Source organism: Leucopleurus acutus, assembly GCF_964270905.1.
Source record: "Leucopleurus acutus genome assembly, chromosome: 1".
NCBI classification, from domain to species: domain Eukaryota; kingdom Metazoa; phylum Chordata; class Mammalia; order Artiodactyla; family Delphinidae; genus Leucopleurus; species Leucopleurus acutus.
In genome coordinates, this window is record NC_139142.1 from 76,320,764 (window position 1) to 76,337,568 (window position 16,805).

General features: G+C 41.5%; 1 protein-coding gene across 2 annotated transcripts in view; it reads left to right on the top strand.

Annotated features, from left to right (window-relative positions):
* The first annotated feature begins 3,175 nt into the window (after nt 1-3,175).
* AVEN (apoptosis and caspase activation inhibitor) overlaps nt 3,176-16,805 on the top strand; it is a 192,656-nt gene continuing 179,026 nt past the window's right edge. For both annotated transcript variants that reach the window (XM_082835840.1, XM_082835841.1), the window contains exon 1: nt 3,176-3,465. In XM_082835840.1, coding sequence (XP_082691966.1) covers nt 3,217-3,465 — 249 coding nt within the window. In that variant the 5' untranslated portion in view covers nt 3,176-3,216. The remainder of the gene's footprint in view (nt 3,466-16,805) is intronic.

Below are 16,805 nucleotides of genomic sequence, written 5' to 3' on the forward strand. Positions count from 1 at the left end.
AACGCACCAGACCATTACAGTTCCTGGCCACATAGAGGATGGGGGCCCAGGCTGTCCAAGGGGTTCTCCTATTGGTTCCTTTATGGGGTGCAGAGAAAAGGATAACATTCTTGTTACTACTCCCATCTGCTTGTTTAGTGTTTCTCTAGGGGTGGGATTATGAATTTGAGCATGAGGATGAATAACTTAATTCTGAGTGCCATTGACAGTGTTAATTTCACACAAAAAGATAAGGTAGAAAAACAGAGAAATAGGATGTGGAGGAATAAAAAATGGGAAGAGTAGAGAGAGAAAAGAAAGAAAAATTGATGTACTGTGTGAGAAGTGACAGTGTCTATTGACAAAAATGTTAACTATTAAGACAATGAATAGAGAAAAATATATAATACAGTGTTAAAAAAATACTATTATCCTGACACATCTCCTCTCCCAACCCTGTATTTCCTCTCTTGACTAATAGTATCATTAGCTACCTGGTCACTCAAGCAAGAAACCTGGGCATCACCCCTAACTTCTCACCCTGACCTCTCCACTTAGAATTGGACATGAAGTCCTATCAGTTCTCCCATCTCCTATCTGTCCCATTATCTTCCTTCTTAGCTCTCAACTTAATTTAGGCCCTAATTATTTGTGGCTTGGACTCTTCCAGTAGTTTCCTGATGGCTGCCTGGAATTCTGATTCTCCTCTACAGAATGGTTTTCTGAGTACAGTGGTTAACAGCATAGAATCTGAAGCCAGACTGCCCTGGGTTCCAATCATTCCATTACTCACTAGCTGTGTGATTTGGAAGTTACTTTACGTTTCCGTCTTAGATCCCTCATCTGTGAAACAGGGATGACACTAGTAGCACCTCATAAGGCTGCTGTGAGGTCTAAAGGAAGTGCTATATGGGAAGTACTCAGAACTGTGCTCTGCGTTACTTTGTTCAAGATTGCAGTTTACAACCCTTCAGCAGTTCTCTAGTCCCACTTATCAACCAGGCAAACTCCTGATCAACCATCAGGATTTGGCTCCTGGGTCTGTTTCTCATGAAGCCCTGGGAGACTCATTTAGGCAGTTTAACTTTTCTTCCTTCCAGACTTCACCTGGAATCTCTCACTGCACTCAGCACAATAGTGCAATCACCTGCTTACAGAGTTATTATCTTCCTTCTGGGAAGTGAGCTATTCATACTTGAGAGCAAGGATTGTGGTTTTTCTTTCTTTTCTTTTTTTCTAAGTCTTCAAGACCAAGCACTGTGCCTAACACAGAGTAGATAATTAGAAGCAATGAGCAGTGTTAACTATGTATGAATGTAAGAAAGCGACAGAAAGGATTGGGAAAAAGACACCTGTTTCACCACACTGATTGGATGATGGATGTTTTAACCCTTCTCTGTATTATTTTCATGTGGTTTCTACAATACAAAGTTGTTTTAAAAAAATAATTTTATTTATTATTTTTGGCTGCATTGGGTCTTCGTTGCAGCGTACGGGCTTTCTCTAGTTGTGGCGAGTGCAGGCTTCTCATTGCTGTGGCTTCTCTTGTTGTGGAGCACGGGCTTTAGGGTGTGCAGGCTTCAGTAGCTGTGGCTCATGGGCTCTAGAGTGCAGGCTCAGTAGTAGTTGTGTCACACGGGCTTAGTTGCTCCATGGCATGTGGGATCTTCCCAGACCAGGGATCAAACCTGTGTCTCCTGCATTGGCAGGCAGATTCTTAACCACTGTGCCACCAGGGAAGTCCTGGTAATACAAAGTTAAAAATGGCTCCCGTGTAACAAAAGGCCCTTTTCCCCCTTGGTTAAAATAGACTGGATCCATAAAAGGAACTACTGCTTAGCCATAAAAAGGAACAAAATATTAAATCATAAGATATGGGTGAGTCCCCAAAACTGTCTACTAAGTGACACTGACACACAAACATGAATAGACTGAGCTTGCCTGAATTAGAATGTCATTTCCACCACTACCATAGCTGTGTCACATCAGACAAGTGGTTTAACTTCTCTAGGGGTATTTCCTTATCTGTAAAATAAGGATGACAGTAGTACCTACCTCACAGGGCTGACAGGAGAATTAAATGCTCATGTGCTCAGTAAGTGTGAGCTAAAGCAGCCATTTCTATAAAAATTCTTTTGACGTCCTGGGAGCCCCTTCTGTCCATGACAGGCTGCACTGTTCTCTCTACTCCCAGTGGCTTGTTGCAGGCCACACCTCTCACCTGAGGGCTGCCCCCCCCCCCCCCCCCCCCCCCGCTTCCTTCATACCTCCTCCTGAACCCAGAGGTATGAAGGAATTTTAATAATTACACCTATTCATTCTTGATGATGAGAAGACTAAATAGGAAAAAAAATGGAAAAATTAACTCACTGGAAGTCTCACCCCGCAGTTAACCACTAATGTAATAGGGAAGAACCTTCTATTCTATTACAAGTTAGTCACTAAAGGGCTGTTGCCTGTAAGCTTCAATTATACATAATGGCCCATCTCTGGGAACCTTGCCTCCCAGGTAGTGAGCATTAAGCTAAAATACCTTTTCTTAGCTCACAAGATAACATCCTGACCAGGCCCACCTGTGAATGACTGCAAGGAGGAAGAGGACATGTTTGACTTCGCCCGCCCTCTCCCGTTTTAGTATAAAAGAAGCCTGAGTTCCAACACAGGCAGCTGGTTCCTTGGGGGCAGAAGTCCACCCTCTTCTCGGTTTGCTGTCTCTCCAAGTAAGTCTTCACTCCTTGCCCCAACAAGTCATCTCTCGGATTCATTGGCCTGTCCTCTGCAGCGTGCACCAGGAGCTTGGACTCGGTAACACTAATGTTTTGGTATATACTTTTTAAGACCTTTTCTTAGGCAAATACACCGTATCAGTATGTCTTTCTTCTTTTAATTAAAAAACGAATTCATATTATATAAACTTTATTTTATAACCCATCCTTTTACTTATACTACGGCCCTTCCCCCAGAAACACCACTGTCTCCCACTTGCAGCTTCTACTGGTCAGGCCTTTCCTCTGAGCCCCCGGCCCTGCCGGAGACCAGGTTCCGGCCCCACCTGCCAGGCCCCGGGGCCGCCCCGCCCCCGCCGCGGCCAGCTTCATACCCGGCCCCGCACCCCGCGCTCGCTGTCACCGGGGGCCCGTCGCTCGCGGCTCCTCCGTGCGGCCCGTTTCCGGTGGGGCAAGGGCGTCTCCGCGGCGGCCCGGCTCCCGCGCGCTCAGCACCGCCGGCGGCGGCCAGATGCAGGCGGAGCGAGGAGCTCGGGGCGGCCGAGGACGCCGACCCGGCCGCGGCCGGCCTAGCGGGGATCGCGACCGCGAGCGGGCCGGCGCCCCGGCGGCGGCGGTGGCGAGAGGCGGCGGCGGGGATGGAGGCGGCCGCCGGGGCCGCGGCAGGGGCTTCCGGGGCAGCCGCGGAGGCCGAGGAGGAGGAGGTCCGCGAGGCGGCCGCCGAGAGCCACGAGGCTGGGGCGCCGGGGCCAGTGCGCCGGTAAGAGGCGACGGCTGGTGGGATCCTGGTCGGGGTCGGGGTCGCGGCCTCGTGGGACCGGGGCTGGTGTGGGTCCAGGCCCGGTGGGGGTCCGGGGCCCAGAGTCAGAAGCCGCGAGTGGCGTGCAGAGAATGCGCGAGCCGGACGGCGGCAGCGCCTGCGCAGGACGGGCGGAGGGCGGCGGGGGCGTGCGCCGGGGTGCACACGTGGCGTGGGGGGTGGGTGAGCGTCCCTTCCTCCCTCTCTGCTGGGCTACGCTGAGGTTCAAGGCCATGGGCTTCCCCAGCCTGCCCAAGAGGTCTTGGCCCAATTATTAAAGAACCCAGCGGCTGCGGCTGTGTCCGCAAGTCAAGGGGGCCGGTTGGGTTCGGGTGCGGGTGTCAGTGTGATTAACCCTTTTAGGGTAGGGATAACCAGGGCTTGGTCTCCCAGTGCCTAACCTCCCAGGGAGACATTCCTATTATTAAGAAGGGAGGGATTTGGGGGTCAGTTTTGTTCACTGCCTGTGCAATGCGTGGTACACAGTAGGCACATAATACAGTGAAAGAGTGACCCCGACGAGCTGGACTCTATAGTATTTGGGGGCGGGATCGGATGCATAGTTCTCTTTTTTTTAATAGCATAGTTCTCTTTCATTGTATATGTGTAGGAATCAGGGGGCGGTGGCCTTCGTCTATTTGAATTTTCTATCTGTAAATGTTTCAGCAGTCAGGTCTCAATTTTACTAGCAATATAATCGGCCATATTTACACATTCATAATTGGAAGTGTCCTAGAGCTTGGAGCAGGGAATGGTTTGGGGGCAAACTGTTACTCTACTGATACCCTAGCTAAAGGAGTTAAATTACTTTCTTTATGAGCTGTTCTGTTATTTTAACATTTGTAGTACAAAACTGTCTTTATATTTTGAATGCCCATGTGCATAGATTAAAAAATTATTATAGTTTTGGGTTGAGTTAAATTTCCTATTACTGAAGTATTGATATTTGTAACATCTTAAGGGCATAGTAGGTAGGATGTCCCTAAAGATAGGAGTTGTGTACAGAAGTAGAGTTGGAAAAAATACAAAACTTAAGTGTGCCACATTTAACCTTGTTAGGATTAAGGCAGGTAATAAGTAAAATTTGAGAGAGGTATGAAGAAATTCTTAGAGTCAGCTCACCAGGAAATGAAGGAAACTGACCAGTCTAGTGCACATTATATATCACATCTTGTTTTTATAACATTATTTACCTATATAACTTTATTACAACTTAATTTTTTTAGTAACTTGAAAGTTGTTTAAACAACTTGATAACAAATTTTTTATATGTATACTTTATAAAATCTTCATTTTTATAGGTTAATTGACTTGCCTAAGCTGTTGAAGCCAGTGGCACAGCTGGGATTTATACCCACCTGCCTTTGACTTGACTGTGTTTTATCTCTTACATTTTTGTGAACCAGTCACTGCTTTACTGAGAATAAAGGGGACACTCCTTGGTTGCAGGGATCATGTTTTAACAGTAATTGTAGTCATGGTACCTTTGGTATTTGGTCTCTGTTGAACTAAATTGAATGAAATGATGGTGTATCATTTAGAGATGAATAATGTATTTTTTGATTTATGCTAATATTGTAACCATTGTATTAAAACTTTAGGCTTTTATCCTTTTTTACAATGGTCTGAAAAATTCCATCTTGTGTTTTCTTTTAGGATTTTCTCACTTCACAGTTTAATGATTCAGTGTGTCAGTGAATGTAGATGCTTTGCACAGTGCCTGGGGCATAGCTGCAGCCACTGTTACTACCACCATCATATTTTTAGGCAGAGGTGATGGATGAAGAGTGGCTGGAAAGATTATTCCTTCATTTTGGTTTGGGTTGGTGGCCTGTAAGGTCACTTCCACATCTCAGATTCTGAAGTGCTCTTCCTATTTAGGCTTGCTAAGAATACCATTTCTTGGTGCCTAAAGACTAAGTGGGACAAGGTTGATTAAGGTGCCTGAGGCCTCCTTGCTCTCATATCCTGTGGTGCATTTGTGCCCCAAATGGAGATTAATTGAAATGATTAGAAAGAAAAAAAGTTCACAGTGGAGTTTTAGCTGTGTAAGGACCAGGTACCTAACTCCAGAATTGAATACTGTCTATTCCCTTTGCTACTGTTGTAGACTACTACGGATACATGGCTTATAAGTGGAAAACAGGCCAGAATAAAACTAAACCAAACAACTTCTTGATATGTAATACTCCAAGGTAACTTAGTTGAGTACATTGCATCTGCTAGTCTCTTGCTCTTAAATCATTTCCTCTATAGATGGTATGAACCCCAAGGCTATGGAGTTTGGGTAAGCATGTCATAAGGCTAATTATCTTCATTGAATACCCACTAGGTGTAATATTATACTTAATGCAATCATTAACTTAAAAAAAACCCAATACTAGGATTTGCTTAGTATTATATTAATATTTTTGATGAACTGTTAACAGAGAGGAAGTCAAGGCCTATTGGCAGTCCTTGGAAATTTTTTTCTTCCCTGTAATATTAATAGTAACTTACATTTATTGAGCACTTAGTATGAGGTGAGAAAACTGAGGCACAGTTAGATTACTCACAGTTAGGAGAGCTTAGGTGATTTACCCAATATCACTCAACCACCAAATTAAGGAGTCTGAATTTAACCCAGGCATTTCGGCTCCACAGCTGAATCTTTTAACTACTACCCCAAACTGCATCTGGAGTGATTCAGAGATGTGAAGAGCGGATGTATGGATGACTTGAGTGATACCTGTTTTCCTGATGTTTTGATAATGATTATAGGTTTTAAGGTAATACAGATACCATATTCAATTATTGTGGGTGTCAGATCTTTGCTTTGCTTTCTTGCTCCATGTTAATGTGTCAGCTGCTTTTATTCATTTTTTAAAAATAAATTTATTTTTTTTTTTTGGCTGTGTTGGGTCTTTGCTGTGTGCGGGCTGTCTCTGGTTGCGGCGAGCGGGGGCCACTCTTCGTTGCAGTGCGCAGGCTTCTCATTGCAGTGCTTCTCTTGTTGTGGAGCACGGGCTCTAGGCACACAGGCTTCAGTAGTTGTGGCTTGCGGGCTTCAGTAGTTGTGGCGCATGGGCTTAGTTGCTCCGCGGCATGTGGTATCTTCCCAGACCAGGGCTTGAACCCGTGTCCCCTGCGTTGGCAGGCGGACTCTTAACCACTGCGTCACCAGGGAAGTCTCTGTATTGACTTTTTAAATAGAAGTGTCACATCATTCTTATGCATGGTCTAAATACTATAGTCATTTAATATTCGCCATCATTATCTATTTTTCCACCTTTTGCTTTTTTCGATGTTATTTTTTAAAATTTTCTTTTCAAGGTTTTCTTTTTTTTAAAAAAAATTTAATTTTGGCTGTGTTGGGTCTTCATTGCTGCACACGGGCTTTCTCTAGTTGCGGCGAGTGGGGGCTACTCTTCGTTGCTGTGCATGGGCTTATTGTGGTGGTTTCTCTTGTTGCAGAGCACGGGCTCTAGGCACACAGGCTTCAGTAGTTGTGGCACAAGGGCTCAGTAGTTGTGGCGCACGGGCTTAGTTACTCTGAGGCATGTGGGATCTTCCCGGACCAGGGCTCTAACCCGTGTCCCCTGTATTGGCAGGCGGATTCTCAACCACTGCCACCAGGGAAGTCCCTCAATGTTATTTTTTCTTCCAGTTTGAGTTATAAATGATGTATAGCACTATATGAGTTTAAGGTGTACAGCATAATGGTTTGGTGTACATACATCATGAAATGATTATCACAATAAGTTTAGTGAGCAACTGTCATCTCATAGATGCAAAATTAAAAAAAATAGAAAAAATTTCCTTATGATGGGAACTCTTAGGATTTACTCTGACTTTCATATATAACATACATCTGTGTTAATTATATTGCTCATGTTTACATTACATCCCTAGTACTTATTTATCCTATAACTGGAAGTTTGTACACCACCATCCATTTAAGACTCACATTAATATTAACAGTGAGAAGACTTACATTATTCCTTATTCTTTTTAACTTGTTTTTTAATTCCACATCTCCCTTAGAGCTTGACCCAGTGTAATATATATATATATATATATATTTTTTTTTTTTTTTTTTTGTGGTACGTGGGCCTCTCACTGTTGTGGTCTCTCCCGTTGCGGAGCACAGGCTCCGGATGCACAGGCTCAGCGGCCATGGCTCACGGGCCCAGCCGCTCCGCGGCATGTGGGATCTTCCCGGACCAGGGCACGAACCCGTGTCCCCTGCATCGGCAGGCGGACTCTCAACCACCGTGCCACCAGGGAAGCCCGTAATATATTTTTGAACTTGAAAATCTTTTAGTGATTACCCTTTCTGCTTCCTTGTAACAACTTGTGATTTAAAAAAAAGTTCTGTAACCTTAAGGCTTGGGTATAAATTTTTCTTTTAGATTAAATTAAAATCACATTGATTTATATACAATCTATTTTAATTAGCCGTTGTTAAACATGTAAAATTTTATGTAAATTTTATGTAAAATTTTATGTAAAAAGATCATGTAAATGATCTTTTTCCCTAATGAGTTTAGTTGGGTATCCATGAATGAATATTACTTATTGCCTGAATGAGACAGGATTCACTGTCATTTCTCTTCTTAATTTTTCTTTTTATAGATGTAAGTACTGAGAAACATAGTTCTCATAAATTGGTAGATGGGACTGGTTGGAGTTTTGTCATGTAAGTGTCACTCAATTCTTTGAACACCTTTCTGATTATATGCTGAAATCATTACTGTAAAACATTTGAATGATCTGTCAGCTGACGACTAGATTAGGTCCTCCTTCAATTTTGTTGAAAACAAGGAATTGGAAACTACTGATTTGTGAAAGGGCTCAATACTTTCCCAGTATCTACACCTGTATTTCAAATTACCCTTTGCTTGGGCTTCGGGGAATGCACCACAGTCAGACTGAGAATGGCCGAGAAGGGGTTGCCTTGTCCTCAAGTGCTAAGTGTCCTGTATTTCTAAGATAGACTGCTCTTAGGAAAGACTATGGACATTGAATATCTGGAACTGGAACTTGATTCTTTTAAAAACGTGCTTGTTCAAAAACCCTTAGGAAAATCTGTATGACCCACCCCCCGCCCCCCAAGGCCTATGCCTGCTCCATCAGGCCTGCTGAGATCACATTACTTACGAGCTCTCCTTCCTATCAGGAGCCTGTGTAGAGCCCTGTGAAAAAGGGTAGTACCAGGGAAAAGAGGAAATCGATACGTGAAGGCTCTGCTAATTGCACTACTGTCAGAAGGCCCTGTTCAGGATCTCCTTCTTAGGGATGATTTCCCCTCATCTCCCCTCATCTCCTCGTGACCTGAACCCTCTCTCTCACTGAGTTCGGTGCCCCGTCTTTGAGCTGCCTTAGCCCTTGACTTTCTGCTTTGTCCTGGAGGACAGGAGCTTGTGTTGTTCACTGTTAAATTGAAAAAAAAAAAAATCACATTACTTACTTTTTTTTTTCTTTCCTTAGTAAGATAGTTTATTGCATGTATTCACCCAGAAGGTTGGAGCGTTTTTGTTTTTCTGGGTTTTTTTGGACGGGGGTTTCACACTATGCAGAGTATGGTTTCCAATTTTTTGTCATTCTTAGTAGTGTTACTGTCTCTGATTTAAACTACTGCTAGGATGGAAAATGGCAAGCTCATAATTCAACACGGCTACATTTCCTGGGGAATTACGTAGTAAGCCTTTTCTGCTTTTTCCTTTTTTCTTCAGAAAAAGTAGTGATCATGTTTCACAGTACCGGTCACTGTGCAGGTGACCTCTAGAGAGGCTGTGTAAGAAGTCATTTGGTCTTAGCCACACCACAGCATGACTGACAAGGCTTTTTTAAGAAATTAATTTAAGTGGTTGTAAAGGTGTTTTCAGATGTCGCTATTTCCTGATGCACTTTGAAATACCAAAGGGAGAAATAAAGACCATACTGACACAATTATTTCTATTTTATAGAAGCTCCCGATTAACTTATTAGGGCACTACATTCATTCACTTTAAAATTTCTTTTTCTTTTGTTAGAGCCATTTGTGCGTGTGTGTTGAGGTACCAAGAATAAATTCTTTAATACTTTTTCGTTTTGGATGGAAATAATCAACAACTTCGTTGGTCTGAATATTTTCTACAGAGTTTTCATGGGGCAGTGCATTGATAATTGTTATAGATAATATCACACTTTTGAGTGGATTTTGTCAAAGTGTGTTGAGAAATACAAATTGATATGCTTAGTTTTATCCTGATGTTGCTAGGATGCTGTTTTTAGAATTTGACTAACCTGATGTCTGTCAGCCTTAAATCACTTAAAAGACAATTTCTGTAAAGAACAGTACTCCCAAGGATGCCATTTCTACCATCCATGCACATCATTGGTATGTGCACATAGCATGACAATTAAAAAATTTGTAAGAGACTGATAGAATGAATTCCCCATTGTACATATTTAATTCGCCTTTTTTCTTCTTGCTATTAAGGACTGATACAAATACGTCTGATCCATATTTCTTTAGTACCAAGTCAAACCTATACTGAGGGATAGCAAACACATTTTAATATTAACCTAAGCAAAGTATTGGGGTGACAGGACTGTTGCCCCAAATTCATATATACTCTTGGATTATCAGTGCTGTGATCCCTCCATTTCTGTATTTAGCTGTGGGAAGTTACTAGCGCTGGGAGATTTTGTCAATGGATGTGTATTTTGTGAAATAATTAGTCGCCAAATTTAGATGTCTGTAGTCTCTGGCTTGAAAGGACCATTAACAGCTGCATTTTGGGAAAATGTAAAATACTTAGCCTTCTCTCTCAAAGTCTAATGCAGTGTGAATTTCATTTAAATCATGGGTTTGGCTCTGTGGTTCTATTATGAATCTAAAGTTCACCTCCCAGTAGCTGGCTTCACGATATTGAAGACTAGGATATTTCGCTCTCATTTTTTTTCTTTTACTACAATGCTGATGATAAAATAACATGTCTTTGTTTAATACTTGGACTAACTAACGCCTAGTCTTATTTTATACTACTGAAGAAGGCTTAATCCCTGTTGCAGATACACAAACTTCAGGTCCTTCTGAAGAACTTGTGAGTTCTCTGGGAGCAAAGCCTGATTAAGAAATGAGTATTTTTCTAAAGGCAAAGCTTGGCTTCCTATTTTCCCTTACTGTCCTTCACCCCACTCCCAGGTTGTATTTTGGTTTGCTGCTTCTTTTTTTATGTCAGTAGTATTATGATTTTGTAGAACAATTCCTATTAAGTTTCTCTTAATTTTTATTTTATATTGGAGTATATTTGATTTACAGTGTTGTCTTAGTTTCAGGTGTACAGCAAAGTGATCAGTTATACATATACATATATCCTTTTTCAGATTCTTTCCCCATACAGGTTGTTACAGAATATTGAGTGGAGTTCCCTATGCTATACAGTAGGTCCTTGTTTACCTATTAAGTTTTAAAAAGTATTTTTTTTCACAGTCAAGAGAATCATTGAATTAAGAGGTTAATAGAAAATGTTATTTTAAGAGCAATTATTTTATGTATATTGGAGGGGAAAATTAAGCAGATAAGTTGGTTTTTCATTTTTACCGTATGGAAGTAGACTTAAAATGGAGCGTTTCTAGACAGAATTGGCAGGGAGGGGAGCTTCAGGTTTGCACCTCATCTGTTTCCTGAGTGGCTTCGTGGGGGCAGGGAGGGGAGGGGAAAGTGCTGTTGGAGCCTGAGGATGGGTGTCCATGCTGGTGGGGGCATCATGGTGATCCCATGTGGGATGGGGTCTCTGAAAACTTAAGTATTAGAGTTGAAGCATTATGGACAAATAGGAATTATTGTTTCAAGGTGGTAGATAACAGGACTTGAGAGACAAATGAATAGTTAGGGTATAACTTCTCAAAACCCACCTAAGTTCTGCTTTTCGCCTGTCTCTCTTCCTTCCTTTCTCTCCTCCCCCCCAGCCCCCACCCATGTTTTTTGTTTTCTGTTTTTTCATTTTTCTTTCAGGGGCTATATCACATGGCGGTCAGTGATGTGTGTTTTGCAGTGTAGCCGACTGGTTAGAAACCTACCTTCCAAACCCCTACTTACTAGTTGTAAAACCTCAGGAAAGTTGCGTAAGCTTTCTGAAACTCAGTTCCCTTACCTGTAAAGGGTGACTAAGAGTGTCTACCTTACAAAGTTGTAAAGATTGAAATTAGATGAAGACAGTCAAAGGTGGTTCTTTTATCTACAGTCGTGCTGCTGTCCTCCCTCATGCAGAGTCTTAATCTTCTTAGAGTATGCAGGTCAAATGCAAAACTACACTTAGTCACACACAGGAACTTACAGATGTATAGAATATTTAGAATTTGTATTACTTATTGAATAAGGTATTATCTTTTTTCATTTAGAATTTCCTTAAAAGCTTTGAAGCAGTAAGTCTCCCAGCCTTTACTGAGAGGCTCTGTGCGTGTGTTTTTGGGTATGTTTTCAATGCTCTATCAGGAAATTTACAGCTCTGCCTTAACGTTCACTTCCTGCTTCTGCAGAGCCTCAAGGTTGGCCTGAGGGAAAAGATTAGGGCCTTCTCAGATCTTTCCTGGGCATGCCCACAGCTTTGCACATGTGCATGGCCTCCTAGATTCTCAGGAATATGTCAAAGCTTTACAGTGCCCTCTTGGGCATCTCATTCTCCAGTTTTACCTTATAAGTTTCAGCCTCTTTTGAGCCCACCTGGTATCACTGCCTCAAGTGGCTATGATTTTAAACTTTTGCTGCTGATTTTTTTTCTTTTTTACAAACTTCCTGGTTATATGACTGTTTACCCAGGGTGAGTTCTAAGTCTGCTCAAATAAAAACAAGATCTGAGGGCTCCCCTGGTGGCGTACTGGTTAAGAATCTGGTTGCCAATGCAGGGGACATGGGTTTGAGCCCTGGTCTGGGAAGATCCTGCATGCTGTGGAGCAACTAAGCATGTGTGCCACAACTACTGAGCCTGCGAGCCACAACTACTGAGCCCACACGCCTACAGCCCTTGCTCTGCAACAAGAGAAGCCCCTGCTCACTGCAACTAGAGAAAACCTGCGTGTAGCAATGAAGACCCAACACAGCCAAAATAAATAAATAAAATAAATTATTTTAAAAAAACAAGATCTGAGAATGGAGCTTTTCACAGAGCTTCCAGAAAAGTCAAATAGTGACAGCTCTCTGGGGATGGGACTTTGGCAAGCTCTTCTACCCTCTCCAGTGGCTGCAAGGCTGCTGGTTTTCACATTCACCATTGTAGTGAGGCTTTTTGTTTTCAGGGCCATTGTAGAGCTGGGCAGAGTGGGATTGGAATAAGCAAGTTGCTGTTCTTACAGAAATTTAGCTGTTTTCCTTGAATAAACACTCATTGGGTTGTTGCAAAGTTTTGGTTAATTTCCATAGTTCTGAAAGTGTTGGTTTTAACAATTTTTTGTCAGTGTTCTTGTTGCTTTTGTGGCAGAGTGGATATTCGGAAGTCCTTACTCCGCCATTCTGGAAGTGCTTCTATCCTACTGTTTTTTGAAGCAGCCGTTGCTACTCTTTCTAATTGTTGGAAACTTCTTTTTCTTTTTGTGACAAAACATGTCTCCCCTTAACGCTGTTATGTGTAGGACAGAGTTCTGTTCTCTGGAACAACAGAATTTTTTTTTTTTTTTGCGGTACACGGGCCTCTCACTGTTGTGGCCTCTCCCGTTGTGGAGCACAGGCTCCGGACGCGCAGGCTCAGCGGCCATGGCTCACGGGACCAGCCGCTCCGCGGCATGTGGGATCTTCCCAGACCGGGGCACGAACCCGTGTCCCCTGCATCAGCAGGCGGACTCTCAACCACTGCGCCACTAGGGAAGCCCCAACAACAGTGTTTTTGACTGAGCCAAAACCTAGGAAGAATTCCCTTGAGACTAAAAAAATGCCCTGGGGGACTTTCTAATGTTTAATTTGAGAGACTTTTTTTTTTTTTTTCCTGAAACTGTCTACTTGGGATTGACCACATATAGTCAGAGTATGGTAAGTAGGCAAAAATGAATGATTTTTAATTATTTAGTCAAATATGATATTTTATCATTTTATGAGACTATTTTCATGATTGATTCCTCTGAAGATTTTGGCACCTAATTTACAGTTTATATTTTTTAGTACATCCTGGGTGACGCTCACTTACATGTGATTGATACACACCCCATCATGGTCTCTATCATGTGATTTCTTCAATTCTAAACTTCTCAAATTTGACTTCTTCCAATATTCTTCCCTATGTTGTCAAAATTAATCTGTTTCTTTTCCTTCCCTTTTGTATCAGAGATACAGGTATCTCCTAAGATCAAAAGTTCTACCTGTTCTGTTAAATAACAGAAATACCAAGAAGAAAATAAAAATTATGTGTGATATCATTACCCAGAAATAACCAGTCAACATTTTGCTGTATGGTCTTTTGATATAAAACTGGAAAGATGTCATGATAAGACTTTAAGGAAAAAAGATAATATGTATTTATGTCAAAATTATAAGATGTGTACATTCATTTAAAATCCTGAGAGGGTGTGAATACGTATCAAGCTATTAATCTGTGTTTGGAGTAGGGAAAATATAGGGACTATGTGGAACTTTGTCTTTCCCTTTATTCAAATTTTTTATAGTTTGTATATTATTAGCAACATAAATACATTGCATTTGAAAAGAGGATTCTACAAATAAACTTTGATTAGAAAATATGACAAGATGGGCAGGCAAGATGATGCATATACAAATAATAGGGATTATCTCTGGGTGAAGGGGCTGTGTGGTGTCATGCACTGTACAAAGGACTTTGTGCGGAAAGACAATCACTTTAGTTTGGACAGGTTATGTTCCTGTCCCTCTCCTATTTCTCTCTCTCCACATACACACACACTATTGTTTTTTTAACATCTTTATTGGACTATAATTGCTTTACAATGGTGTGTTAGTTTCTCCTGTATAACAAAGTGAATCAGCTATACATTTACGTACATCCCCATATGTCCTCCCTCTTGCCTCTCCCTCCCACCCTCCCTATCCCACCCCTCTAGATGTACACAAAGCACCGACCTATTTTGTTTTTTCTTAAAGATTTTATTTTGAATCTTTAAGAGTGAATGGTAGACATGATGTCCCCTTACCCCTAAACACTGCAGTATGTATTTTCTTTTTTTAAAAAAATTAATTTATTTTTGGCTGCGTTGGGTTTTTGTTGCTGCTCGCAGGCTTTCTCTAGTTGCGGTGACTGGGGGCTACTCCTGGTCACGGTGCGCGGGCTTCTCATTGCGGTGGCTTCTCTTGTTGCTGAGCTTGGGCTCTAGACATGCGGGCTTCAGTAGTTGTGGCTCCTGGGCTCTAGAGCGCAGGCTCAGTAGTTGTGGCGCATGGGCTTAGTTGCTCTGCAGTGTGTGGGATCTTCCCAGACCAGGGATCGAACCCGTGCTGCCTGCATTGCCAGGCAGATTCTTAACCACTGCGCCACCAGAGAAGCCCTGTATTTTCTAAAAGCAAGGAAATCTCGTACATAACTATAGAACAATTATTAAAATCAGGAAACTAAATTGATACAATACTACCATCTAACTTGATTGAGATTTTTCCAATTGACCCAATAATGTCCTTTATTAGGCTTTGAATCTTGAGGAAATGACGTATAGATGTAGGATAATTAGAGATTATTTGCTATAGCAATTATCATGGCATCCTCACTATTTCTGTTAGGTGACTGAGTTCTCAGTTGCTCGTTTCCTGCTTGGGTGTTTTGGTTTTTTTTTCCCCCAGCCTCTAGACTTCTCATCTATTTTATAAGCTACTCGAAATTCTTTTAGTAAATTCATTTGCTGCCCAAGTTTGCCAGAATTGATTTCTATAGTTTGCAACCCAAACTTTGACTGATATATTACATTTCTCACACTCTCTGGTTTTCAAAATCTTGTTCATCCTCACATGCTAGTTCGAATGCCACCTTCAGTGAAGCTTCCAGTTTTCCTCAGTTAGCAATGTGGTACTTTGTAAATAGAGCACTTATTTTTAGTCTTCATTTTATTATAGTCAGTTATTTACTTGTATGTCTCCTTCATTAATTGTAAGCTACTTGAAGGCCTGTACATGATATAGCACTGTGGTGTTCAGATGAGTGATAGGATTTATCAATAGAAGGTAATTTAGAAGGTAAATGGAGCAAGCTAGAGAGTGTGTATTTTTAGACAGTGTCATTTGGGAGTTCAGGTCGGGGGAACCCTTTATGTTTCATTTGCCTTTGTTATGCTATTTGAAGTACCCTTCATTGGTGGTTGAGAGCTCAGTAACTAAAAAGTTATTGCTCTCCCAAGGGCCAGATCTACACAAGAGCTTTAAATCACATTGGATTTTATATTTTCCTTGTTCTAAATCTTTTAAACTTTCCAGTGTAATGCAAACCACAGATTTTTTAGACTGTGAGAATAAAACAGGAATTATAGTATCCAGAGGTCTTATATGTATAGCGCCCCTTTTCACTATTTTGTTTTCTATTTATGTTTTAAACTCATTTGTTGTATGTATTATTCAGACTTGATTCTATTTCGTCTATACTTTGGAGTCTTTGCCACTTTTATCTTTGCCATTTTTTTGGTCAGTTATTAAATAGAAAAGTTTTTTTTAAAGCTGTGTGATTTATATGGTTCTGTATATTTTAACTTATATTTGAAATGTTAGCGTCCATAAGAAACTTTAGTGTTTATTTTTCTGTTTTTTCTTAACTATTTCCTAATCTGTTACTAATGAATTGACAAGAGTACATGTTTGTTAAATTTAAACTAGAATTTATTTATAAAAATGTGCTGTGTTAGTTCTATGTATAGAATAACGGGATTGGAGAAAAAAAATTTTTTTTTTACCTAGCAGGGAATAATGAAAGTAACTAGCTTTTTAGTAGTGTTTCTTTATGCTGTAAAATTAGGTCAGGACTAACCTAGGACAGAACATTTCTTGTGCCCTAATTTTATTATTATTGTTACTTTTGTTTCTTTTGCCAAGTAGAAATTGTAGGTTCTTTATTTGCTTCAAAGAGATGGTAGGAACATAAATTAGGTTGCTTACAAATATTTAGAAATCTATGTTAGGGACTTCGCTGGTGGCGCAGTGGTTTAAGAATTCGCCTGCCATTGCAGGGGACACGGGTTCGATCCCTGGTCCAGGAAGATCCCACATGCTGCGGAGCAACTAAGCCCCTGCGCCACAACTACTGAGCCCACATGCCACAACTACTGAAGCCCGTGCACCTAGAACCCCTGCTCTGCAACAGGAGAAGCCACCGCAATGAGAAACCCGTGCACCGCAA